Raw genomic sequence first — 27,905 nt, 5'->3', positions numbered from 1 at the left:
GCTGGAATGTGCAGACCTCTCAATGCGTGCTTGTTTTGGCTTATTTAATCGTAGGGAGTGAATCACACCGTTGTTTCGCTTGGACACCTTACGTTCAAGATAAATATGTCCATTCCACTTCGCTTCCTTTTCCCATGATGCTTACACAAATGTCCGGACCAAACATCATTTTATTTGTCCATTATGTGCCATTTAGGTGAATGTGTTTGGATCAATGTTCCTAAACAATTTTGTTTTTGCTCTGCAAGACATATCATTATTACACTATTATATGAAATAATTATATATTAGATATCTTATGTTTGAAATTAAATGTTAGAAATTATGAATCGTATATAAAAATATTTATGTAAAATAAAAAATGTTTAAAATTATATAATATATTTATTTATTTATTTATTTATTTTTATTTTTTATTAAAGTAAGTAAAAAATTAAGTTATATATACATTTTAATAATAATAGATATTTTATTAAAAGTTGCTTGGGTCTTGGGGTGGCTTGGATTTCAAAGTCATATTCTGCAGTTCAAAGTTTGATTTATTAAAATGGGATTTGGTGCCAGCCGATTGTGTTTTTACTTGAGTCCTGAATGTGTGTCATTGTGAAGAATGTGTGTGTGTGTGCACACCCGTAGTAACCCCACCTGCCCTTTAACTCAAGGTTTACACTCTACTGTCACTGATAACCACTTCCATGTGTGGTCTGGTAATCTAGACGGAAACAAAAGCAAAACAAAGCGTCTTATCATCTCATCGAGGCCTCTAGAAATCCCCTCATGCTTTCCTAATGGAGAGCCAGGTGTCAGATCTCTGTGTTTTCCGGTGCATTACAGGTAGCAGTTGTAAAGGTGAAAAGTTCAGACAAGGTGTTTGCCATGAAGATCCTCAACAAGTGGGAGATGCTGAAAAGAGCAGAGGTAAAAACACTCTTGAGTCTTTCCATCTCAAAATGAACTGGTTTGGTAAGGGCAAATGTAAATAAGTGTGTCGTCTTGTTTCCAGACAGCTTGTTTCCGGGAGGAGCGGGATGTGCTGGTGAACGGGGACTGTCAGTGGATCACCAGACTGCACTATGCCTTTCAGGATGACAACTTCCTGGTAGGCTCCTGCCCTTTGAGTGCTTCCCGCGTTTACAGGAGTATCTATCTCTCTGTATCTTTTTTTCTAGCTTTCTAGCTAGCTAGATATGATTCCATCATTTTCGTCTCGGTGGCTATAGCTTTCAGTGTAGAGTTGTAAGCCTGCACATTTCTTTTGTGTCTGGTGTCTGTCTGCTTTTACACCGTTTAGTTCTGACATGTCTGTCTCGTGCAGTACCTGGTGATGGACTACTACGTGGGTGGTGACCTCTTGACTCTTCTCAGCAAGTTTGAGGACCGTTTGCCAGAGGACATGGCCAGATTCTACCTGGCTGAGATGGTTCTGGCGATAGATTCTGTGCATCAGCTCCACTATGTCCACAGGTGAGATCATCTCGTCAGCCGGCCTGGTTTTTCTTGTCCTTCTCTTTTTTTCTTTTTTTTTTTGGTATTATTTGTTTTTGCTGCACGACTTTGTCACATTTGGAGCAAATTGCATGGAAATGATTTGTGTGTGGTGGTCTGTGGAAATGTGAATTCTTTTGGGAACACAGGAGGTGACCAAATTGTTCTGATTTCACCAATCACCGAACAGATTTCAGTGCTGCCTTTGCTTGCAAAGTTGCTATTACATTCAGTACGTGGAGCGCCTTTCCAGGGATAACACTCGGAGGCGTCTGCCCCTCAGATGTGGCTCCAGTGGAATTGATTTATTCTGGTTTTACTTATTTCAGGCTGCTGCAGTGGAGCCCAGCAGAGGTCCGTACATATAGTATGAGCTCTGAGAACTCAAATAAAGACTATAATTACAGGTTTAGTAGCCACCCCGGCCGTGAGAGATATGTTTTGGACAATTTAAAAGGGGTATGACACTGCAGGCAACTCCCTTCCAAACAAGGGAAAATAGACGTAGTTCCATTTTTACTCACATTTAAGTGCGTTGTCCAGTTTTGGACAGATTTACTCGAGCTTGAAATGAATTGTTTCATAACCTCATCCATAGTAAAACACAGAGCTAAACTTTAAATGTAGTGTAAACCATATAGACAAAGGAGCTGGCCTTCCATTGTTGTCATTTATGCAGGAAGTTGCTTATTTGTGTGCCAGGCTGTGAGTTTCCTGTCATTCTGTCCCCCATGCTAGATGCTTTTCAGTTCAGCAAGGCTGTTACATATCGTACAGTTTCCTCTGCTGACAGTGTTTTTACTCTCTCATGTGCTTGTTATTCACTATTAGAATATAAAGTGCATGTTTTTTCCTGCAGCAGCGTGCTTGAGTTGATACGCTTCATCTGCATTCCTGCTGTCCGGTTAGAGCTGTTTGCGTTTGAGTGGTAGTCGGCGCTCACACCATATGTTCAGTGATAAACTGTGACACATTTTGGCCAAGACAGCTGTTCCTCTTATCTTACATCTCTCTTATGTCAATGCACATGGCTGCACTGGAGGTTTCATGGTGTGATTAGGAAGAATTTGTGTTTTTGGTTCCATATTTGGAGTTTTGTTAAATCTACTGAAAAGAAGTCAACATAAAATTGAAATTGACCCCATGTACGTTCTGAACACGTTTCTGGTCTTATTGTTGTGCACAATCATCTGTGGACATTTTTCCCAAATACAAAATGTACTTTTCTTTGCCGTTTTTTTAAATCTTAATATAACTGGCATTCTTCTGAAATGATTGTCCTTTTTGACTGATGCGATAATAAATTTTACTTTGTCTGCTCTACCCATCAAACCACTGGTCACTTTTTACAATCCAAGCAATTTCAAAAGGATAAAATTAAGTCCCACCCTACTTTTATTTTTTTTACTTGAAAATAAGTCTCTTTATAAAGTAAAATTTCTTCATGTTGAATAGGAAGAAAATATGTTGAATAGAATAGGAAGAAATATGTTTTTTTTTTTATAATAATGTGCGCCCTTTAATAACCATCTAAAACAACCGTTTTGAACTTTGACTAGATGTTCAGGAGGCTACAGGCTCATTTGCCTGTCCAATTACTGTAATAGCTTATTTTGAAAATGAAAAAAGTGTCTCCATGATGTTTCTTTATGATTCAAGATTATGAGGACTACTGTAAATAGTTGACAGTGTTTAATTAGTGCTTCTCTGATAGCACATTTTTATGGTGTCAGTGTCTATTTCAGTGTGGATAAATTACATTAGGTAAACATGTCAGCTGTGTGGACGCATGGGTTGTGTTGAAAGTATCGATTTCCTAATTGTGTGTTTAGCTCCAGTCGACTGGACTCCATGTCTGTAATACGAGCGAAGTGTTGACCGCTGCACCGACCTGTTCACCAGAGGTCAGCGCTTCACCTCCCACATTACTTTCATTCCACATGCACACCGGTATGTGACACTCCCTGGACCATCCTTCCGAACACCAGCAGACCAGCAGTAACATATGCAGGGTATTTGAGCTATTCTTGAGTCTGACCAGCTTCTGAGAGACATCTAACACTCATATTCCTCAGAGAGCGCAGCGGCGTATCTGGGATTTTGACACCTCGTTTTCACTTCTGAGGCTCTGACAGTCTGGCTCGTGAACTCCAGTGGTTTCACTCTTATTGGTGGTTGATGCATTGATTTGCTGCTCATTTGAATAAAGTTAAATCTAAGGCCACATTTACTCTTGTTGCCTGAAATTCTCTTGACTAGATGTCAGGTTACCTTATCACTGAAAAGTTGATTTATTTTGCAGTGCCACCATGGCTGATTTGATTTGGACAAATAATTTATAATCCGCTAAAGCCAATAAGAAATGACTTTTGAAGTTACACCAGGAAGACTGATGCATAAGATCTGTGGGAATGCACCATTAAGATTTTTTGCATTGTGATAAGTTCATGACAATTAAACACATTTCCTCCACCTAAGACTTATTACTGTAAATGGTCCAGATGTTTTAACCCTCATTTCCAGTAGTGATTGTCGTCAGAATATTTATTGTTGTATTTAATTATATACATATACAAAACTAGTATATTATGCAAATTTTATTTTTACATTTAGATTTATTTTTTACCGTATTGCATTGAAAAATACTGTAGTATTATGATTTGTATTTAGTTTCAGTATCGATTAAAGGTGGTACAAATGTGTTAAGTGAATTTACTCATTACAGTAATAAGTAGATTTATTTAACATAATATTAATGGTAAAATTGGTGGAGGAAATGTCTCAATGCAAAATATACCAATCTCCATAATAAAAGGCTTAATTTTCTTTTTGTAAAATATTATTTCTTTTGACTTTGAAGTGAAATATAACAAGATTGTACTCTTGGCGTGGTTATGTTCAGCTATACTATTAAACCAAGATGATATCTGCAGATGTTTTCGCATCTGTGCTGTTTGGGAAGAAAATCGGTTTCTGTGGTATCCCTCAATGCAATGCGCTTAACTTGACCCACTATTTCTAAAAGGGTTGATGAAACGGTAACATTATCAACCACAATTTTAAACATCTCCTTTGTGTCTTGTAATTTGATCAGACTCAAAATTGGATTAGAAATGAAATCTAAGCATGTCTAAGATTATAAATTGGTCACAGTCTGGTATATTAATTGTGCAACCAAATGTAGAATACTAGTTTGCAATGTCGGTATTGCATCATATTTAAAAATAAACAAAGGAATTATAACACCCAGTATGCTAATATTCCATTCTGAACATGTGAGATCCTGAGGGTGCTTGAAGGGTTTCTGATTCAGGGTGTGGTGTGGCACATCTGCATAGCCTCATGGGATCGCAAGGATCGTCCATCTTTGCCTGGAATTTCAGGGGCTCCCAATGGAATGAACAGCTCTGCAGCTTCTGAGGCGAGATCTCAAACCCAGATCCTCGACCACATCTCTGATCACCATCTGCAGAATCCTGGAGGCCGCAGGAGAAAGCACACTCGCATTCCTGTGGCCTGTTTCACCAGGAAGCTGACACTGAAGTCCGTAAACTACTTAATGACCTTTGTATGGCGGTTCACAGCTTCACAGCAACTGTAAGGCTTCAGTTTATAAAGTACAGGGAATATCAAACTGAAGGAAGCCATCCGTTACTGTAAGCTATTTTTTTTAAGAATGTAAAGTTTCATTTGTGTGATTCATCTCAGGGGTGTTTTGGATGGGGATTTAACCTCTCCATCTCAGCTCTGCTCCAAGCGATTGTGTAATCTGGGTTAATATTGATTCAGGTGTTCATGTTTTCTGCTCGCATGTGTTGCTGGTGGAGAAAATCAGGCCTGGAGCTCATTCTGATCATGAGGTCAGCCTCTATCGCATTGGCAAACACGGCCCTCAGTCATTCTGAATCTCCTGAGATCCTCACTTCGTTTGTGATTTAATCCAGTTATTGACCTTCCAATGGACTGTGTGCAGATATTGATCAGAATTCCTGAAGATCTCTCTGGGGATGATAACCTGATGGGTAGGACATGTCCTCAGGGTCTCTGAGAGTTGACTGCCAATAGCTTTCATCAGATAATGATGAAAACGCATTAGTCAGTGTCCTTACAGATAACAGTAAATTGTTTTTCATTCATCTTTTTTTTTTTTTTTACCTTGGAATTAATGAATATGTGGCTTTGTTTGTCTAAGGCTATAATTGTGGAGTTTGGGATTTTCAAACTAAAAAATGTGGTGCTATAAAACTTAAAGACATAGTCCAGCTAAAAATAGACATTCTGTCATTATTTACTCACCCTCATGTCTTTCCAAATCTGTATGACTTATTTTGTATGACGTTTTTTCTGTGGAATAAAAAAAGAAAATTCTGAAGAATGTTGGTAACCAGCTTCAGTTCCCACTGACTTCCATTGTATTGTTATTTTTATTTTGTGACCATATAATGGAAGTCAGTGACACGGCGAAACGGTTTAGTTACCAGCATTCTTCAGAATATATTTTTTAGTGTTCCACTGAAGAAAGAAAGTCATTTGAGTTTGGAACAACATGTTGTTGAGTAAATGATGTCAGAATATACATTTTTGGGTGGAACAATATTATTTATTTATTTATTTCCCTTTTTAATCAGGTAAACTATTCAGTAGAACCAAGTCATGAAAAAATTATTAAAACTTCCCAGTGCTATTTGAGAGGAAGATATTTGGGGGAGTGTACATACTTCTTGTTCATGTGCAATGTCATGTAAAAATTAATATATAGATTTTGACTATATATATATCCTCTTGTTCTGGGATGCAGTAACTCCATCCTTATGATGTTCACACGCTTGTTGTATATTCTGGGCGTTTTGAAGTCATTTTATGTGCATTTAAGAAAAACAGCACCTGTTAAGGAAGTAGCGGCCTTACGTAAATCACTAAACAGGATGTGGTGTAAAACCTGAAGGAAGTGGAAGTGGTACACCACTGCTAGTTGTTCTGATCCTCATAGGAAGTGATGTCTCATTTCCAGGAAATGTAAGACATTCTTTGCGAGAGTTTGTGAATGGAGATGTTATTGGTCAGTAAGCCATGACTCTTCTCTCGATCCGTCTGAAGTCAGGGCAGATGGTGTCCATAGATGCTTTTAAAGCAGGATTACCTACCTTTTCTACACGTTTGTCATCCATCTCTTGTCTTGTGTCCATTATGAACACTTAAAGCACAACACGGACATCATTGACTCTTTATTTGTTAATATGTAGCTAATTGGTTTATGTGAAGTGTCTGGGAAATGTGTGCTTTGTCTGGAATGCGCCTAACAAAAGGATTGTTAAATCCTCTATAAAGTGAAATGGACTGACACTGAGCATTTTATTTTATTTATTTATTTTTTCACTGACCAATAGACAACAAGCTTGTTGTTTTTATTGTGAATAGCACTTCATTCTAAAAGTTTTGTGAACCTGCAGGAAGGAGTTTTTTTACCCCATCTGTCTCCTTGGAAAGAGAAAATCAGGAAAGAGAAAATAGCTGCTAGTAGTCATCACTGTAAGTGGCCTATTTGCGGAGGGTTTGGGGGAGATGTCTGCGGTTTTGTCCACCCCTTTCTACTCGCGAGACTGACAAATAACAAATAGACTCAAGAGAAAGGAATGCTGGGTCATGCTAAAGGCCATCAGTGTGTTTACTGTTTACGCATTTATAGGGAAAATTGCAGGGTTTTAAGTACAGCTCATGACTTTGGACCGCCTAGCCATGGGAAACTGTTGCAGTTCGTTCTGTGCTCTCTCTTTCTGGCAATGCAAATTCAACAGTGCTTTATTGGCATGATGAATTGTTAGTGTTAGGGGTTTATTCAAATCAGTACAAGCACTAGTACTAGTGATGCTTGCCTTTGCAAACACAAGTTCTGCAAAGTAAACTAAGAAGAGACTCTCACAATGTTAAGATAGTAGGGAATGTGTGGAATTCTGTCTCTCTCAGTATCTTGGCAGTACGAATCTCTTTTTCTGTAAACAGCAGCTCGTCTGATAAGAGTTTCCAGTGGTTTGCCATCATGCAGTGAGTTTGGCATCAGATGCTTGCCTTAATAGGGCATCACTCTCTATTTTCAGCATCATTACTCCAGTCTTCACACGATCCTTCAGAAATCATTCCAATATACTGATTTTCTGATCAACAAACATTTATTATTATCATCATCGATGTTGAAGATGGTTGTGCTTTTGTGGGAATGCTATTTTTTGTATATGTGATCATGTAAAGCATTTATTTGATATAGAATGTATTTGCTGTCACTTTTGATCAATTTACTGCATCCTTGCTGAAATTAAAATATTGATACTTTAGTAGTGACCCCAAGCAATAGTTGTATGGTGTATGTTAGTGATTATGGTAAAATAAACCCTGATAGGATGATCAGGACAATGATGTGTTGCAGTATTTACTGTCTGACTGTGCATCAGTTTACATGACTATTTTCAGACTATTTATAACTAAATAAAACATAATTATACATAAATTATACAGTCATTAAATGAATACTTGGCTCCAGAATGCCATACTGGACCAATCAGTATCATGTCCTTCAGAGAGCATCTAATAAGTGTGTTGGAGTGTCCTGTGGGCCAGAGCAGTTTTGGGCTTACTGCGAGAGAAACAGAAGTTATTTTTAACCCCCAGCTCTGTTCCTCAGTGCTCACTGATCCTTTACTGTCTCCATCAGTCTTCCACCACCTGTCCGTCTACTGACCAGCTGCTGCCCCTCCTGTCTCTTTCTGTGTGTGTTAAAGAGACCCTGAGGGCCTAAACCGTTCACACACCGACGGTCATTTATAACTCTTCTCTGTACTGATCTCACATATTTAATTGCAATAAACAACATGAATTTGTTATGAGATGGCTGCTTTGGAAAGTGTATCGTACCTGAAAATGGGAGTTTAAAAAAAAAAAAAAACACGGCTCCGTTGATGGTTGATTTAGTTTGGATGGACACTTTAGCTCTTTAATGATGGCCGTTTCCATAGTGGGAGATGAGCTAAATACAGTCTATAGGGATTCATTTCTCTCATTCTCTATTATTTGCTTCCAGCTCTTCATAATAATGTCCTCTGAGTCTTTATTTACCACTGCTGACCAAAAAAAATTGGCCTGATACCAATAGCTTATACAATCTGATCATATATATATATATATATATATATATATATATATATATATATATATATATATATATATATATATATATATATATAAAAGATTTGAAACAGAAATGTTTAATTTAAATCAAGTATCAAAACGGCATGTTCAATAGAAAAGATTAGCTAATAGTTAACTGTTTAACAAAAAAATTATATCACTATTTAACTTGTATTTAACTTGTAATCTCTGAATTAGCTAATATTTGTTTAGTACTGGTTAAAAAGGTGTGACTATGTATATTGTGCATTGTATACCTAAATTGTGAATGGTGGTATATTGGCTTTTTGTTGTAATGGTGGTTTGGAAGGTGCATTTGTAGTCTCTCGCACAGCTGTGGTATCATGCGTCGACAGGGCAGGAAACCAGCACTAATCACTTTTTAATGTTTTGCTTCTCAGCGTTTGGTTTCTGTCAGGTCCTGTGTGCAACATCCTTCATGTAAGAGGAAGACGAGGTTTGCTTTCATCCACTGGCCGAGGGGGTGATGTTAGCTCTGGTGTTGTCAGGACTGGGGTTTAGTTCAACTGCTGTCAGGAGGGAAGTCGACCTGGGGTGCACAGACGATTATGACATGTTGTTAGATCTGTCTCACTGGGTATTATTAATATCATTGATATTATTGTGTTAAAAAAAGAAAACCATTAAAATCACTTCTGTTAAATTATTTGTCAGATCGGTGTTAGTATTTTAATTATAATCTTAATATTTTTTATTAGATTAAATTTTTTGGATTATTTTTGTATTTTCAGTTTTCTCTTTAATGTTACATTTGTAATTTAATTTAATGTTGTTTTGGTAATTTTTATTAGCTTATAAAAAACATTTCTAGATGGCTTAAATTGATTTGTTTCAGTAATTTTAGTACTTAAACTTAAGCCGAGACAACTTAGATTTTTCATTAAAAAAAAATTTGTTCTCCTTTTTATATTTTATTTCAGCTTTGATTTAAGTTTTTATATCCCCAGCATTTTTGATATTTTCAGATTACAATAACAACACTATCAGACTCTTAAACCTAAAGATAGATCTGTAGAATTAATTACAATTCAGACAATGCAATTTATTATAAAGTTTCAGTTTATTGTTTTAGTTCTAGTAATTTTAGTACTTGAACTTAAACATTTCTAAATTCTAAATTCTAATGTGCATGTTTTTCATTCGTTGTAATTTTGATTGTTAGAAGTGAAACTATTTTTCAAGTGTCATCACCATTTTCCACTGATCCCAGAACAGACTCCAGGACACCCTGAACTCAAGCACCAGATGAGTCCCGTTAGTCAGTTCTGTTCTCCTGAGGTGGCCTGCCTTCACAGTAGCTCTGCCTGTGTGTAAACATGGAGGGAAAGCAGCCGGAGAGGGGTGGAACAAATAAACATGGCCTCTAATGCAGCAGTCCAAACCAGTGCCGTGCCTGTACCCACACATGGGCCAAATCCACACATGTCCTCATCTGGGACAAATGTTACGTTTCCGCTGCCGTATTAATGATAAAATCAGTGATCCGTTTCGTACCGCTTGCACAGACTCTTTAATGTTCCCAGAGAGCTTCTCTGTGAGGAAGTCTCCATGGCTCTCCAGGCTTCCCGTGCTGATTTTTTTTTTTGGAAGAATCCCCAGTTATGACTATAAATTGTAGTAGACCACGAAAGTACTCTTTGTTTTCATTCCTCAGCTCTCAAATGGAGTCGCAGCAGGAGTGTTTTGAAGGGGACATTTCATTGGAAAACATAGATATAAAAAAAATATATAAAATAGGCCTACTCTATAGTTCACAACCCCAGTTCACCCTGAACGTTTATTGAAACTAAACTGCAGATGAGGCATTCAGAGATTGTCATGGCTGTGATGTCATACCCAATAGCACTTTAAAGCAGTCGTTCACCAAAAAATTAAAAATGCTATCGTTAAATTGCACCCTCCATGTGACTTTTTCTTCTAAATGTTTCAAGCTGCATTTTTAACATACAATAAAAGCATATGATGCTCATGAGCTAAAAAAAGTCACAGACTTATAAGTGCATTACCACCACCCATCTCTCAGATGGACCATTGATACTCCTAATTGAGATTGTAGATAGTGTCAATGGTCCATTTGAAAGATAGGTGGTGGTAATGCACTTATAAGTCTGCGATCCGCCCTAAAGCAACTGATGGAGAACGTGCTCAGGAGTATGCGCTTGGGAGGATTCGAAAAGTTTGCATATTGTGTGAATCAGTTGTAAAAAACAACAAAAACTATATAAATACTGTTCAGTTTCTTGCACAGACCGATCATTTTGTGTCTTTACGCATCAGTGTATCGTCATGATAAATTGTATTTTTTTTCTATAGTTCACTATCAAGTTTCCATTCAGCTCTTAGTGCCACCTTGTTTTCATTATAAATTTTGCCGTGGCTGGCTGCCCATTGAACAAGCCGTTCGGGTGAGATATTGAAGGAAACTTACCTCAAAAGCGCTGTCATAATTCATGTGTATACAAGGCACACGCAAACATTCCTTCCGTCTTTATTACAGCTCCACGTCAAACTCCTGGATCAGATTTACTAGGGGTGAATGAGCAATAGCTTACAGGAGAATAAGAACCGTCTGTATTTCGCTCCCGCCGCGAGTGTGTTCTCTGAAACAGCTTTAGATAAGCTAGAATGGAGACACGAACTTATGACACTTCGATTCCACTTTGTTTGTGCTTCTAGTGCCCCATGGGCAGGTCACAGACAGGGCATCGAACACCTCTCAAACGCTATTAAAACTAATCCAGCCCTCCAAATGACAGGTTCAGATCTCTAACCTGTTTGTTTTGACTTCCTCCTTTGAGAGCTGGGGGTTATGCAAAGTGGATGGAGGCTTTCTGTGACAGAGCCGATGTGTTGCCAGTGTGGCTCTCTATCAGGAATAGAGGTGGTTTACAGGGCAGATACAAGTCCCTACTGTGAAGTCCACTGTGAATTGGACTTGAAGTGGCTCTGAGGTTGTAAAATAAAGCAGCAGGCCGTAACATGCCTCAAAAAGATTTTTGCTCCATGTAAACCAAATAAAACAACAGCAATATATACAATTACGTTAACGTGTTTTGGGTTAGTTCACCCAAAAATGAAAATAAGCCCATAAATTACTCATCCTCAAGTTATTCTAGGTGTATATGACTTTGTATTTTCAGACGAATCCGATGAGTTATATAAAAAAAAATGTCTTTGATCTTTCAAGCCATTTCATGGCACCCAGCGGGTGTTGCAGTGCATCAGTCCAAAAGAAGGTAAATATAAAGCGCCCATCCATTAAAAAAAAATAAAGTGTCTCTCATGAATCCGGGGGGGGGGGGTGTAAAAAGGCCTTCTGTACCAAATCGATGCGTTTTTGTAAGAAAAATATCCATATTCAAAACCTAGTAATCACTTTAATCTAGCATGTGCTCACTGTTGTAAAACGTTAAGCACCTCCGGGAGCATGACGTATGGTCAGTGTTGTGCATGTGTCGGTGAGTCTCGTGAAAACCAACGTTTGTTAACAGGAGCAAAAGAAGCAAAGTTTCCTTACTTCACCAAAAGAAAACCAGTCTCCTCTTGGCTTATATTGAAATCCTCCGATATTATTCTTTACAAATCCTAGTTTTGTACTTCTAATAAGTCGCCGTTGTTTTGATTTGATCTCTCCCCTGCGATTCCTCATTCATCTCTTCTGAGTGGCCCATACGCTCTGTCACCCCCTGGAGTCATGTGAGTCCCTTTTTCTTAATGGATGGGTGTTTTTATTTAGCTTCTTTTGGACTGATGCATGCAACACCCGGTGCCATGAAACCGCTTGAAAGAACACAGACCATTTTTTATATATTTCCGACTGGATTAATCTGAAAAAAGAAAGTCATATACACCTAGGATGACTTGAGGGTGAGTAACTTATGGGTTAATCTTTGGGTGAACTAACCCTTTAATGTGTGGCTTACTCTGCATTCAACTAAGATGTAATCCATGTGAGTGTTACCTGGGATTTGAATCCTTAACTTTGGCAGCTTTGAACAACTTCTTCTAAATCAGTATTGTGTTAACATATAAATCTTTTTAAATTAATCTGTCTTTCTGTTTTCTCTCTGACAGAGACATCAAGCCAGATAACATTCTGCTGGATGTGAATGGACACATTCGGCTCGCAGATTTTGGCTCCTGTCTTAAACTCACGGAGGATGGAACGGTTAGTATGTTAGCTGAACACCAGATTGTGCTGATGGACAGATTTCACAGAAGCAGAAAACACAGTCATTAGGGATTGTTGTTTAGAGTCTTCTTATTTATACTGGAATGGGTCAGACAAATTTTAAAACTTGACTTGAAAGCTTTACAACAGAAATGTGTTAATGCAAGCCTTACTTGCCTTTTCCTTTATAAATCAGAGTTTGTAATGTTGTGATTTATCTTTAACTGGTTGGATTTATTCCTTAGAGCTCTTTACTGAAGAGTTGTTGTTTTTTTGTTGTTTTTTTTTATACCTAAATTTTTTAAGTGTGATGTAAGTTTCCAAATACTTCTTGGGGTCAGTTTCAGGTCTGGTTGTTTTCCCATAGTTTAGTTCACTTCCTGTCTAAAGAATATTTGGCTCAATTACACTACCGTTCAAAAGTTTGGGGGTGGGAAGTTTTTTTTTTTTTAATGAAATTAATGCTTCAAAAGTGACAAAAAAAAATGCATAATTCGATTCATCAGAGAATCCTTTGAAAAATGGATCAAAAATATTAAGCAATGCAACTGTTTTCAGCAAAAATTCTAATAATAATGAGAAGAATCTTAAGCAGCAAATCAGAATATTAGAATGATTTCTGAAGGACTGTGTGACACTGAACACTGGAGTAATGATGCTGAAAATTCAGCTTTGCATCACAGGAATAAAGTACATTGTAAAATATATTCAAATAGAAAACAGATCCTCCAGGCACATTGTTTTAATATAAAATATTATATGGTTTGAAAGGCAGTTTATGATCAGAGTTGCATTACTTCTTTGAAGCGGGGTGAGTATGTCATCTGATATATGCTGCTGTTTTCTGGCATGTCGCAGATAGCTCGGCAGGATATCCCCCCGACTTCTGACAAGAGCAGCGTGAGTGTGGTCTCTGCGTGTTCACACGTGTGTTGCCTAAGTCTCTTCACATGTCCCTGTGTTTTCAAGTGTGTGTCACTGCCAGCGAGCGCAGCTAATTTACTGCCTCACTTCCACAAATTCTTCCAGCTGCACACATCTGCCACAGGCTGCGTTGCAGACAGTTTCCGCTCGCTCAGCCCCCTTGAACCCTGGCCAGGAAGCTCCAGTCATCCCCCTATTCATTAGTGGTCTCTAGTGATACTTCTTGCTCTTTTTCTCTCTCAGTGCGGCCTGTGTTCTGAGAGGTCTTTGTTCATCTGAATACTTTGACCATCATGTTCCCTTAAGCCACGCCCACCTCTGCTGGCTGCAACTAATGCAATGATGGCTTGATTCATTCATTTGCATTTTATAGTGATGAGTGTTATGCCAATAAAAAAATAAAAAAACACAATACACATTTCCAGGGATTACTTTGTTCACTGACAGGATGTGATGTGATGTGATCCGCTCAGACAGACACCGAATGCCTCTCTGTTTCTGATCTCAACATGCAAGCTCCTAAATTCTCCTGCAGTCTCAATCACAAACACCACAGTAAATATATAAATCTCACGAAACCTGTCAAGGAACACACCTGTTTAAATGTCATGACAGAAATGTTTTTTTTTTTAATTGTTTAAAGGAAAAGTATATATATATATATATATATATATATATATATATATATATATATATATATATATATATATATATATATATATATATATATATATATATATATAAACCTTTACAAAAAGATTCATTTAATGCAAAATATTAATTTTTCTAATACTACCTTATTGTTTTTTGTGTAATATGACCTGGAAATGTTCTTGACAGGTTTATAAGATTCTCCCAAATGAATTGCATCAATTAAAAATAATAATTATTAATTAATTTAAATGTTTTATATATATATATATATATATATATATATATATATATATATATATATATATATATATATATATATATATATATATATATATATATATATATAATTTTTTTATTTTTTTTTTGGTCAGTTGATTTGACAATATTAACTATATAGTTTTATAGTTGTTTGACCAATAGCGTGCAGGCATTGTACATAACCAATCATGGCATGCAAAAAGGTGGGATTTACAGAGAGTGGTTTAAGAAAGCAATTCAAATATGAAGACATGGTATGCATGAGGACTATAGAGCACACATCAATAGGAAAACAAAGTCAAACCCTGGACATTTTAGGCAATTTAGAAATCCCAGGTAAGACACGTATGGGAATTTGAAAGTTATGGAACTTATGTTTGCCATAATTTATATTATTCCTGAAAACTGTGTTGTGCCAATCAGTTCCTTGTAAACTCGACTTTGTTTCTAAAGAATTGATCAAATACATAACGCCTTTACTGCTGCAAGTGTAAATTCAAAGATCTGATTAAATCTTGTTAGATCAAGAAGATGTGTTCCAGTTTTGTGTGCAATATGCAACCTTTCCTCTTGTCAAACTTTCCAGCATGTCCATTTTCTGTTCTCACAGGTGCAGTCATCCGTCGCTGTGGGCACTCCAGACTACATCTCTCCTGAGATCCTGCAGGCCATGGAGGACGGGAAAGGGAAATATGGGCCGGAATGTGACTGGTGGTCACTGGGCGTCTGCATGTATGAGATGCTGTACGGAGAAACTCCTTTCTATGCAGAATCCCTGGTGGAAACGTATGGCAAGATTATGAACCACAAGGTACAGAGCCATAGCAGTGTCTGTGCACTCTATGCACTGCAATTAAATTGTAATATGGTTAATTATATTATTTATATAACAGGTCATATAGTATCATCATGAAAACCTAACACGCAAAACACATTTTTCTAATATTGTGTTTCACACAGGAACGTTTCCAGTTCCCTGCTCATGTGACGGACGTCTCTGAAAATGCCAAAGACCTGATCCGCAGACTCATCTGCTGCAGAGAGCACAGGCTGGGACAGAACGGCATTGAGGACTTCAAGCACCACCCCTTCTTTTCCGGCATCGACTGGCAAAACATCCGCAACTGTGACGCCCCATACATCCCTGAAGTCAGCAGCCCATCTGACACCTCAAACTTTGACGTGGATGACGACTGCCTCAAGAACACGGTAGTATATTTCACTTTTGTTTAAGACCTACATTAATAAGATCACTACATTGCTGGGTTACAACCCATCTACTTTGATTTATCAACCCAGAACTTTTAACATAATGCTTCAGCTCAAGTTATGATCCCTGCTCTGTTTTAGGAGACAATGCCGCCTCCTTCCCACACTGCCTTCTCAGGACACCATCTCCCATTTGTAGGATTTACTTACACCAGCAGCTGGTAAGATATTACTGTAAAACTCATGCTAAAGATGCAGGTTCAAATCCAGCATGAATGGTGTTGCAGTCCTGTCCCCTCTCTGTTTAACCCTCCTGGTGTTTTCCAGTCAGTTTGACTCGCATTTGATTTTCAAACTGCTTGAGTCTCTATTCATTTTAATACTTATCAACACATAGATGTGTTTTGGAAAGCCTGTACAAGCCTTTTGGTTTCCATGCAGCTTGCCAAAAATCAACGCTTTGAAAAACAGAAAATCTTCTTGTAATTTGTTAGACACTTCAATATGAAATAAATGAAATTACTCAGGATTACTCACATCCAAGCCATCTCCGTTTTTAACTTTTGCTGTCTGGTTGGTGCTACAGAGCATTGAACACCAGGACAGCCAGGCACAAGAAACCTTTCTACCACCAGGCAGTCTACTTCATAAACAGTTACCCGTATTTTCCAGGCTATAAGTCGCACTTTTTTTCATAGTTTGGCTGTTCCTGTGACTTCTAGTCAGGTGCGACTTATTTATCAAAATTAATTTACATTAACCGAGATAGAACATTACTGTCTACAGCCACGAGAGGGCGCTCTATGCAGCTCAGTTCTCCTCTAGTCTACACTGAAGACATAGAGCGCCCTCTCGTGGCTGGAGACGGTAATGTTTTCTCGTGGTGCTTGGTTTTAAATAAATGTGAATTATAGTCCAGTGCGACTTATATATGTTTTTTTCATCATGACGGATTTTTGGACTGATGCGACTTATAGTCCGAAAAATACGGTAAATGTTCTCCCCATTGTGCAGTGAAAATTTTTGCAATACCACTTATATTTATTTGATACTTCCCTACATCTTAGTCCATCCCTGCATATTATTCTATTCTATTTCATCTATATGGCACACCTGTACATACAAATTTTGTCTGTTTTTGTTCTTCTTCTGTTACCAAAACTAATTCATTGTATGTGAAAGCATGCTTGGCAATTAAGCTTCTTCACATTCTGATGAAATTTAAGACAAAGTCTGCTCGAAATTGAAGACTCAATTTGGTTGAGTTTCACAGTCAAAATAATCTGTTAAAGGCTGTTTTTGGTTGTAAGTTTTTTTTTTTAAATTAAGATACTAAAAAGAAGTGTAAGAAAATATGACTTTAGACACAAAAAACACAATAGAAATAGATGGGAATTATCAAATTTATCTGACAAGCTGTTTTTACCTGCATCTTTAGTGTTTTTAAAAGTAATGGTTTTTGACAGATTGCCTTGGAAAAACAAAAGCTGTACCCAGTTTTTTAACACAGGATGGTTAAAACAAAAAGCAGTCTCATGAGTCTCTGTTGTGATCATTTGACCCTCTGTTCTCCTGTAGTACTCTGTCAGACCGCGGTTGCCTGCGGGAGTCTGCGGCACCTGCACAAATGGATGTGTCCGTGCAGCGCGGTCTGGAGGACAGTCTGGCTACTGAGGCCTACGAACGGAGGATCCGCCGTCTGGAGCAGGAGAAGCTCGAGCTCAGTCGCAAACTACAAGGTGTGTGTCCTGTCTTGTGGCGTTTCAGGTTGTTTTCTGTGGAAACAATCCCACAAAGCTAGCTCTCTGCCTCGCTGACAGCTGAAATATCTTCTGGTCTTCAGAGTCTACAAAAACGGTTCAGGCTCTGCAATACTCCAGCGGGGACGGACCTGCTTCCTCCAACAGAGAAGTTGAGATCCGTGGACTAAAGGAGGAGTTAGAAATGCTACGGAAACAGATCGCAGGTCATCTCAAAGACTAGACATCAACAAATGTCTCATGTAATCTTACATTAGTTTTGTTTTTTACCTCTCTCACATTCATCTGCCTTATATTTTTGTCTCTCTTCTCCTCTTTCAGATACAGGACAGGTGGAGCAGCGGTTAGAACAGGCCAGTTCTGCCCGCAGAGATCTGGAGGACTCCTCCAAACAGATCCGATCTCTGGAGAAACAGCTCAAGAGCATGAAGCAGGAAAGAGATGACCTGCAGAAGGTACAGCTCCACATAAGCATTGCCTCTCATTAGCAAAGTGCCTTGCTGCGGAGGTTTGTCTGACAGTTCTGGACAATGAATCAAAAGCCAAAATCCTGATATGGCTTAGTGTGGTTAACAAATGGCAATGGCTGCAATTTAATTAAATAAATACATGTGCTCTGCTTGTTTCAAACTAAACCCAAGCTTTGTATTGAGAAGTGCTTACTAACAATATATATATATATATATATATATATATATATATATATATATATATATATATATATATATATAAAACTCTGTATAAAAAAACAATTAGATGGTTTAACATTTGAAAATGAAAAAATTATGACAGCCATAAATATTAGTATTGTAATTGTATATCTGTAATGTAAATTACAAAAAAAATTAATAAATATTTTTCATAATTTTTACAGTAACACTTTACAATATTAATATTTCTTATGTTTTGTTTAGTAATTTTTATACTTTGTTTTTACTACTATTACTACTAATATACAAGTATTTATTATTGTTATAATTATGAAAAAAAAACATTATTTTTATTATTATTAAGAGTACCATGTTACATCCGTTGGCTTGCATTATTAAACAACATCAACATCAAAAGTTCAATAACTCAAATGTTCAATAAATGAGTAGATTGATAGCAATAATCACATTTTGGTATGTGTAAAGTGTGTTAATAAATTCTTACAATTTAATTTAAAAAATGCATTATGTAAATAATAAAAAAAAAATAATAATTTACATGTAATTATTTTAATTAATAAATTGCTTATTATTTTGTTTTAACTTTGTGATCTGTTTGTCTGCAGGGTCTGCAGGAGTCCTCAGAGAAGATGAAGACTCAAGGGAAGGAGCTGAAGGAGGCGGACAGCCAGAGGAAAATGGCCATGCAGAAGTTTGCAGAGGTGAGTGAGAAGGTGACAGAGCTGCGGTCACACAAGCAACGGCTCTCCCGACAGCTCCGGGACAAAGAGGAGGAGATGGATTCCCTCAATCAGAAGGTGGAGGCGCTGCGGCTAGAAGTGCGCAAAGCTGAGCGGGCCAAGAAAGAGGTTAGTGTGGAGGAGAGCGGCTGATCGCAGGAGTCTGTCCATTAAATGTGTGTGAACTCTGTAAATGTGTGTGTAGATGGAGGCCCAGGCTGAAGAGTTTTCTGCTGAGACTCAGAAAGAGAAGAAGCTGAGGGAACGCAGTGAGCAGTACAGCAGACAGCTGGAAGAGGAGCTGGAGGGAATGAAGGTTTGTCTAGCCAAACACAACTTTTCTCTCTAAATACTGTTAAGGGGGGGTTAGGAACAGTGCAACATCTCAAGCATGGAACATGAGTACAGTGTGACGACTTCTGGCTTGCTTTTATTAAATGGCAATTAATGCAATGTAATAAAGGACTCAAATGATACAGAAATTGCATGTAATAATCACAGGTCAGGTGAAAGTATGTAAAATTATAATGAATAAATGATTTAAATTATTTTTTTAAATTAATTAGTTGATATTTTTAATATATTATTATATAATGATTTAAACTCAAGCACTTTTATTAATTGTTTTATTAAATTTAATTCAGTATTTATTCAGCAATTATTCAAATACATTTTTATTGTAGTTTATAAATTATTTTTATATATGTATATAAATAAACAGTTATTAATTAGTTATCTATAAATGTTTTAATACATTATAAAAATTGTGTAGTTTTATTAATTCTAATTAATTAATTCTAATTTTAATAAATTATTCACCTTTAATATTAATCAATGTTTTTATTTGTTATTTTTTGTACTACATTATTTTTTATTATAGTTCAAATACAATATATTTACATTTATTTAATTATTATAACGTGAGAAGGTTTATATTCAATTATTCCATTCACAAAACAGTCATCGCATTTAATACATTCATAACTTGAAATGATCTCTATACAGATCTCTTATAGTCTCCTTATCTTTTCTTTCCCGGTGTGGTGGAGCAGCAGAAGCAGGTGGGCCGTCCTCCAAGCGTTGGGTCATCTGAGCAGCACCAGGAGCTCAGTAAATTACGAGCAGACCTGGAGAACAAGACCACGTTCTATGAGGAAGAGCTGTCTCGCAGAGAACAACAACATACCAGCGAACTGAAGAACCTGAAGAAGGAGCTGCGGGAATCAGAGGGACAGCAGCTCACCTTAAAGAAAGAAATCATGATGCTCAAAGACAAGCTGGAGAAGACCCGTCGAGAGAGGTACTGTTCTGTAGCCGTTTTGTGTTATTTGACTTGATAATTCTAAGGGTCAGAGAGCTTGGAAGGTGTCATGTAAAACTAAATTCCAAAGGAGCCTTGACTAACATTGTAAGTGGACTTTAGGGGAAGAAATAAAAATACAGTGTAGAATATGTTCCATAAAGTAAGCTATGGAGTTTGGCTTGTGTCAGGATGTTGGCAGTGTGTGTTGGATGCTGAGTGCAGGGACCCTGATGTTCAATAAATCATTTCCCTCTCACAGTCAGATCGATCGAGAGGAGCTTGAGAGCGATTACAAACAGCAGTACGAGAGAGAGCGAGTGCTTCTGTCGGAGGAGAACAAGAAACTTTCCAGCGAACTTGACAAGGTGAGCAGCCATTCACACACTCCTAGGACTTTCATGACATCTTTAAGTCAACATCAAATTCAGCAGCTCATTTACTTAATGCACTGATGCAGGTTATTTCAAAGAAAAATATAATTTTTAAAATGAAATGAATTTGCTTTTCCATTTATGTCGCTGAGGCACCACGGGCAACTGGATAAAGTAAACCAAAAGCCAAATATCTCTTTAGGTATTTCTGTAGGAAACTCTTATAGAGCGCTGCAGGGGTGACATGTTTTTTTGGACAGCCTCGAAGTTTGCATCCCCCTGGTTCCCTCAACAAAAAAACAACTCCGTTTGGATTATTACAGAAAACACACTCTGTGATGATGAAAAGTTTGATTTATTATTAGCAGAAGTTAAACTACACAACAAGCTCTGGAGTCTCATTTAGCCACATGTTAGCAACAGCTTTTTCAAGACAAGAAAATCATATTGATGTATTTCATCAAAGAATACATCCAGAAAATATTACGAGTTTGTATTCAGGCATTTAATCTAGAGCCCATTTATAAAACTCTTCAACTTTTATGGGTTTTAAAACGCATTGCGATCACACTCTTTTCTTTATTCTGATATAACACCCTCGTTCTCCAATTATTTCCAGTAAATAAAATTAAGTCTTATTCCTGAACATTTTTGGTTTCAGTCGTCACATTATAAAAGTGAAATAAATGGGTTGAAAACTGCATTTCACTTGTGTTTTACTCATATGACTAAATATTAAACCAGCTGAATTGTATTGTCATCATAAGTCTTCTCGATTTACAGTCGACACATTTTCACGTATTTGTCACCCTATTCCTATATTCTTTAAGATTATTCCAGACATACCATAGTTTTAAATAAAGCTTTTAGTCTTCAAACTAACTTATCTACTGCACATACAACATTGGATATTGCAAAACTGTACATCCATTTTGTGGTGCACCGGTATTTTTAGGCTTGGATACTTGACCCTACTGTGGCTCCAGGATGCTGTGTAAACCACCCCACACATCGGCCCACGACCCTGAAAGCACAACCTCCATCTCTCGTATTACTGAAGTCTGAAATCACAGATTCCACGTCGCTTTTGATGTGGTCATTACACTGAAGATGACAGGAGGCTTCGCTTCTTAGCGGTCAGAGTTGATGCTCTTTGTTAAAACCATGAATTAAACCTGGGGATCGTTTCTGAGCGCTTCAAACAGAGTGTAAAGCACACACAGTGGTTGAAAGAGAGGCTTGTGTGTGTGTAGCGGTTCGTAACTGCTCTCAGCGAGCCTGACGACAAGGCTAGTCTTTACATGAATCTGTTGAGCTGAAGATATGTCCACCATGCCAGTGTTTTACTGGGAAGTCAGTCAGCCACAACCCCCACAACGTCACCAGATCTTGCTTAAGATAGAGAGTGCATCTAAATCAGATTGACTAGATGCATGTACTAGCAGACACAGATGTTTACTACGGACTACTGTTACTACTGTGCTTTTCTGACATGGTAATGGACCTGTTTTCAGGCTCATTCTGCGGGAGTAAAAGCCTTAAATGAGGATTATTTTCCATTCACTGAAATCACATGTGTAAGTGGGTTAGAGAAGTGCTAAACTACATTTTCAGAATCACTAGGTGTTCATAAAAAAGCTCTGTATAATCTTATTCATTCATGTGCTTAAAAACGTGTATTATTATTTGGGGTCAGAAAGATTTTTGTTTTATGTTCACCTAGGTTTCATTTATTTCATCAAAACAAAGTAAAAACAAGTAATATTGAGAAAAGTGATTGCAATTTAAACTGCATTTTTATATTTGAATATATTTTGAAATTACATTTATGATGCAAAGCTGAATTTTCAGCAGCATTACTTCAGTCTTCAGTGTCACATGATCCTACAGAAATCATGCTGATGTGCCGATTTGCTGCTCAAAAATATTTCTTATTATCAGTGTTGAAAATAGTTGCTTAATATTTTTGTGGAAACTGGACACATTTTGATCAGGATTGTTTGATGAGTAGAATCCTAATGTTTTGTTTGTATGCGTGTAGATGATGTCGTCGTTTGAGAAGCTGAGCTGCAGTCACAAACAGCTGGAGGAGGAGATGAGAGAACTGACTGATAAGAAAGAGAGTGTGGCTCACTGGGAGGCCCAGATCACAGAAATCATTCAATGGTGAGAAACACACACACACACACACACTATTACCTGGCTGTTCATGCTCATGTCTAAAACTTGAATTGGCTTTCTTAGACTGTGATCTTTTATTATAGATAGATTTAGAGAGAGAGAAAAATTTTAGGGGGGCATTGCAAGTGTACCGTAGTTGTTTTTTTTTTTTTTTTTTTTTTTTTTTTGTCAGTTGCAGAACATTCTCAAATATAATGATTATTTCACAAATAGTGGTAAGATAATGGTCATTATGGCCTCTACTATTGCAAATAAACTGTAATTGCGCTTATTCTTCTTTGGCACCAAGCCCTTGGTATTTGTGTAGCCGTGGATCCATCTAGTGGTGATGCTTTGTAAGTGCAGTTCTGTGCATCTGTGTTTCATTCTCAGGGTGAGTGATGAGAAAGATGCTCGAGGTTATCTGCAGGCTTTGGCCTCTAAGATGACGGAAGAACTGGAAGGCCTGAGGAACGCCAGTCTGGGTGCACGTGCTACTGTAAGAGTCCTTTTACAGCGAAACTTTGAGCTTGACTTAAATTCGTGCTTCGTTTAAGAAATGAACAGTAGTCTTGGTATGGCTGGCTCCAAGTCTTGCTTAACATTGTGTGCCAGTGGGTGTTTAATTATTTTTTTTTGGTTTTCCAGGATATGCCATGGAAGGTGAGACGTTTGGCTAAGCTGGACATGTCTGCGCGTCTGGAGCTGCAGTCTGCACTGGATGCCGAGATTAGAGCCAAACAAACCATCCAGGATGAGCTCAACAAAGTCAAGGCATCGTATATGGCCACAGACTGGTATAACAGGCATCTCTCCTTTAAAGCTCCCAATACATTACATTTGATTTTAATTGAAAACATGAGAAATGAAAAGTATGCATTCAAATATCTGTTATCTCTTTAATTACTGAAGTCAGCATGAAATGAAAATTCACCCTATGTATTCTAGATGCATGTTGTTGATATTACTGAAAAAGATTCATTTATGCATATATATATATATATATATATATATATATATATATATATATTTATAGAGAGAGAGAGATTTACTACTTCTCGCCCCCCACAAACTTGCATTATTACAGTAAAATGTAAGCTTGGCAACTTGTTTTCAGACTATGTGATGTTGATTCAGTTTTTAGATGTCGACATTGCACTCAAAAATGGTGGCAAATGAATGCAAGCCTACGTATTTTTTATTTTTGATGATCTGGTACACTCAGATCAGTGTCACAATACAGAAGAAAATACCTGTCTATGCTTCTGTTTCCTCGTGGCTTTAATAATTCAGTAAAATGTTAATTGACGTTAAAGCCAACACTGAGGAGCTAAAAATGGCCATATGTTGGCCTATTAATTAGGTTATGTTCATCATACTGTGTCTGATTTTATTTTTATTTTTTTTCTGCACAGCAAGCTGGAGGAGTTGGAGAAGAAGAACCAGGATCTACAGGCAGAGATCCAGAAGCTGAAACAGGAAACTGAGAATCTGCGCACGTCTAAGGGTAAAAAAAAAAAAACGAACATTTTAAAATTATGCAAAATTTCATTATTGTTTAGACAGTTTATGCATGTATGTGACATCTAAGTCATGTTTTGTTTTTCAGGGGTCAAGCACCAAGACTCCCAGAATTCCTTCCTGGCATTCCTCAATGCTCCGACCTCGGCCCTGGATCAGTTTGATGTAGGTATTTAAAACACTTAATTGTGGGTTTATTTTAGGATCACAGCTGAAGCGATCATCATTTATTACTTTGTAAAATTAATAGGCAAAAATGTTTGTAATGATATCTCCGTTTCCTTTCATATTCTCTATAAATGGTTTAGAGTGGATTAAATTGAACTATAACTGTCTGAAACACATTCTCGATTATTACTTCTGGGCTTTGGAGACAAGTCATTTTAAAAGCAAGCGAGTGTGCGTGTATGAATCGTGTTCTCTGTCTTCATATATTGTTTGCTCTCTTTTTATTTCTTTCTCTCCTCCTATCTGTCTGTTTTTGTCTGATGAAGCGCTCCACTGCCTGTGGGCCGGCCGGCAAAGGCAGACGTGTAAGCTCTTTTTGTTGTGTTTGGAGCAGTGGTTCATCTCAACACTGATTTGATTGCGTCTGTGGTCTGTTACTGCATGGCATAAGCTACATATCCACATTTCCCAGAGGGTCTTTCAAGTGCACATGCTTGTTTGTCACGTCCAAAATCCATTTTACCTCAGTGTGTCTTCATCATGCTCATTTGGACTACAAACTGACACTTTCTGTGGCTAATACATATGCAGAATTTTGTTTTATTCATCTTGCGTTACCAGTGGAGGTTTTTGTCCATACCACAACCGATGACTCAACTTCTAACTCACTTCAAAACTTGTGAAGCTTGCTGTGAAACTGACATGTGGCCATCGTGTTCAGCAGTTTTCCGTTCTGATTATTTATGCTTTGCTTTGCTGTCAGGCGTTATTGACATGGTGTTTGGGCCCTGGTAATGATTTTTAAATCTCTGTCTTGTCTCTAATGTGCATGATGCGTTTTTAAAATCTGTTGTGTTACATTTAGCAGGCATGTCTTGGGTCTTCAATCTGCTGCTCATGGTTCATGACACGGTTGGATTGCTTCTCTAAACATTTCCTTTCTCCAACCTTCTCAATAGATCGACTCCATCGATAACTTCAGCCTGTCCAACACACCTTCCCGGGAAGAAGATGGACGGTCCCAGGTCACGTCCCACTCTCGCTCACCATCATCCACCAGCGATATGGAGTCTCAAGAGGTGACTTCTCAATTTCTGAACCACTAAATAATGCTAAAACTCTGTTTTGATATATTTGTGATTGTATATTCCACTGCCGCTTTGGATGAAACGTAACACTTTGCTTCCGTGCATTCTGTGATTACATCATCTACCATAAATACATCGGATGCCACCTTACAACGAAGCCAAAATCATGCCTATGATGCCTTATAAGGCTGTCTAAATAGGCAGATCAGTAGGTTTTAGAACAGAGCTTCATTCAAAAGAAAAGAGACAATGCAGATGCTACTTTAATGTTTCTATTAGGATGGTATCATGTTGTGAATAACATCTGTGACTGTTTTTCCAGCAGGTAGATCTGCCACAAGGGGTTGCACAAACTCCCACGCGGTCAGGATACAGTAGCTCTAGTCACAGCACACCTAAAGTAATTCATTCACTAATATATTTTGCACGTACACTCCTTAAAATAAACATTTTAAAAATCTAAAAACTAGAGAACCTTTTGTGCATTGTAAAGTTTCTATGAATGTTATGATATACCATCGATGCTAAAAAAAAAAAGAAAAGAAAAAAGAACATTTGTTTTTAAGAGTCTACTTTCATTTCATTTCAGCCAGATCTTATATTCTGTGATTTGCTGTAATTTACAATATACTAAATTGCTCTTTTTAGCCTAAAGCCCATCAGTTTGTGGTGAAGACCTTCAGTTCGCCCACTAAATGTAACCAGTGTACGTCTCTGATGGTGGGACTTATCCGACAGGGCTGTACGTGTGAAGGTGAGAGGTCAGCTGAAGTTATCATGGATATGGTAAATAGTCGAAAGGTTGACGTTCACCTTGTTCTCTTTCTTCTACAGTCTGTAACTTCTCCTGTCATGTGACGTGTGCGGACAAAGCTCCCGCCGTGTGTCCGATTCCTCCGGATCAAACCAAAGGACCGCTGGGTATCGACCCCCAGAAGGGCATCGGCACAGCTTATGAGGGCCATGTCAGGGTTAGAAGCTTTAGTTCAAATTCCCATGAAAGGTTTGTGATCAAAACGAACAATTAACAGATTTTTTATTAATTAATTACATTTCTTTCAGGTGCCCAAACCATTAGGTGTGAAGAAGGGATGGCAGAGGGCCATCGCTGTGGTCTGTGACTTCAAACTCTTCTTATACGATCTCCCAGAGGGCAAAGCTGCTCAGCCTGGTGTCATGGTGAACCAGGTCATTGATATGAGGTCAGCGAGGGCTTCAAAACGAACATCTGAACCTGTGTTTGATTCGGATGAATGCGTTTGCATGACTTTGCATGTGTTTAATTTGTTTGCATGACATCTAAATCGCTCTTTTGGTTTCAGGGATGAGGAGTTTTCTGTTAGCTCAGTTTTGGCATCAGATGTCATTCATGCGAACAGGAAAGACATTCCCTGTATTTTTAGGGTGAGGATTTTTTTGTTGTTGTTGTCGTCGTTTAACCGAAACTTCATATTGATAACATTAGTTTTGTATTGTAACTTAATAATAATTGTTGTCCTCCTCTTCCTCTCCTTCAGGTGACTGCATCACAACTCTCCTCATCCAGCAATAAGAAATGCTCCTTCTTGATCCTGGCTGACAGCGATCAGGAAAGAACCAAGTGGGTCGGCCTCCTGAACGAGCTGCACCGTCTCTTGAAGAAGAGCAAACTGAAAGAACGCTTTGTTTACGCCCCTAAAGAAGCGTATGACAGTACCTTGCCTCTCATTAAAACCACACAGTCTGCTGCTATTATAGGTACAATCAACCTCGTGTACCACTAATCTTGGTTTTATAACGTTTGTCAAGGTTTCCAGTCGTAGTGAAGAATGCCATATGTAATTGCAGATATATGTATATATATAAATATTCATAACATTATTGAACACGTATAGACAAGGGTGCACATACGTTTTTCAGTCTGTTTCTCATGAGAGCACCTGGAGTTTTGGTTTGGTACTTGCACTGCACAGTGTGACCCGTTAAATATAACTATAAAAATTTAATAAGTAATAATAGTTATAATTGTGTTATTGCACATTTTAAAATAAAATAATAAATGAATGATAATGCAACTATATTTTAAAATAAAATGTTAATATATAATGAAATGAGTATTAAATAAAAATACAATTATTTATATGTTTAATTATTATATTTTTATATGAATGTTCAACATTTTTAAACCTAAAGTCAGCATGCTGTTATTTTGGTGTGTTGCCAGCAAATAAGTATATGCACTGCCTAGATTTATGCTTTCAGTT

At 37.6% G+C, this 27,905-nt stretch overlaps 1 protein-coding gene across 8 annotated transcripts in view; it reads left to right on the top strand.

Moving 5' to 3' along the window:
* LOC128031783 (serine/threonine-protein kinase MRCK alpha) overlaps positions 1 to 27,905 on the top strand; it is a 54,464-nt gene that overhangs the window by 13,625 nt on the left and 12,934 nt on the right. For 2 of the 8 annotated variants that reach the window (XM_052620203.1, XM_052620197.1), the window contains exons 3-30: positions 835 to 918; positions 1,004 to 1,099; positions 1,316 to 1,464; positions 12,760 to 12,853; positions 13,715 to 13,756; positions 15,303 to 15,503; positions 15,653 to 15,901; positions 16,043 to 16,122; positions 17,480 to 17,640; positions 17,745 to 17,867; positions 17,983 to 18,116; positions 18,938 to 19,180; positions 19,257 to 19,367; positions 20,104 to 20,351; positions 20,614 to 20,719; positions 22,767 to 22,891; positions 23,279 to 23,384; positions 23,534 to 23,682; positions 24,301 to 24,392; positions 24,495 to 24,571; positions 24,901 to 24,939; positions 25,534 to 25,653; positions 25,985 to 26,062; positions 26,311 to 26,416; positions 26,497 to 26,633; positions 26,725 to 26,864; positions 26,985 to 27,066; positions 27,180 to 27,399. In XM_052620203.1, coding sequence (XP_052476163.1) covers positions 835 to 918; positions 1,004 to 1,099; positions 1,316 to 1,464; positions 12,760 to 12,853; positions 13,715 to 13,756; positions 15,303 to 15,503; positions 15,653 to 15,901; positions 16,043 to 16,122; positions 17,480 to 17,640; positions 17,745 to 17,867; positions 17,983 to 18,116; positions 18,938 to 19,180; positions 19,257 to 19,367; positions 20,104 to 20,351; positions 20,614 to 20,719; positions 22,767 to 22,891; positions 23,279 to 23,384; positions 23,534 to 23,682; positions 24,301 to 24,392; positions 24,495 to 24,571; positions 24,901 to 24,939; positions 25,534 to 25,653; positions 25,985 to 26,062; positions 26,311 to 26,416; positions 26,497 to 26,633; positions 26,725 to 26,864; positions 26,985 to 27,066; positions 27,180 to 27,399 — 3,592 coding nt within the window. The remainder of the gene's footprint in view (positions 1 to 834; positions 919 to 1,003; positions 1,100 to 1,315; positions 1,465 to 12,759; positions 12,854 to 13,714; positions 13,757 to 15,302; positions 15,504 to 15,652; positions 15,902 to 16,042; positions 16,123 to 17,479; positions 17,641 to 17,744; positions 17,868 to 17,982; positions 18,117 to 18,937; positions 19,181 to 19,256; positions 19,368 to 20,103; positions 20,352 to 20,613; positions 20,720 to 22,766; positions 22,892 to 23,278; positions 23,385 to 23,533; positions 23,683 to 24,300; positions 24,393 to 24,494; positions 24,572 to 24,900; positions 24,940 to 25,533; positions 25,654 to 25,984; positions 26,063 to 26,310; positions 26,417 to 26,496; positions 26,634 to 26,724; positions 26,865 to 26,984; positions 27,067 to 27,179; positions 27,400 to 27,905) is intronic. The other 6 variants (XM_052620200.1, XM_052620204.1, XM_052620198.1 and 3 more) reach the window with 5 other exon arrangements.

This window comes from Carassius gibelio, chromosome A17, assembly GCF_023724105.1.
Source record: "Carassius gibelio isolate Cgi1373 ecotype wild population from Czech Republic chromosome A17, carGib1.2-hapl.c, whole genome shotgun sequence".
Taxonomy (NCBI): domain Eukaryota; kingdom Metazoa; phylum Chordata; class Actinopteri; order Cypriniformes; family Cyprinidae; genus Carassius; species Carassius gibelio.
The sequence above is the reverse complement of the archived record's forward strand: the minus strand, read 5'-3'. Positions and strand labels throughout refer to the sequence as shown.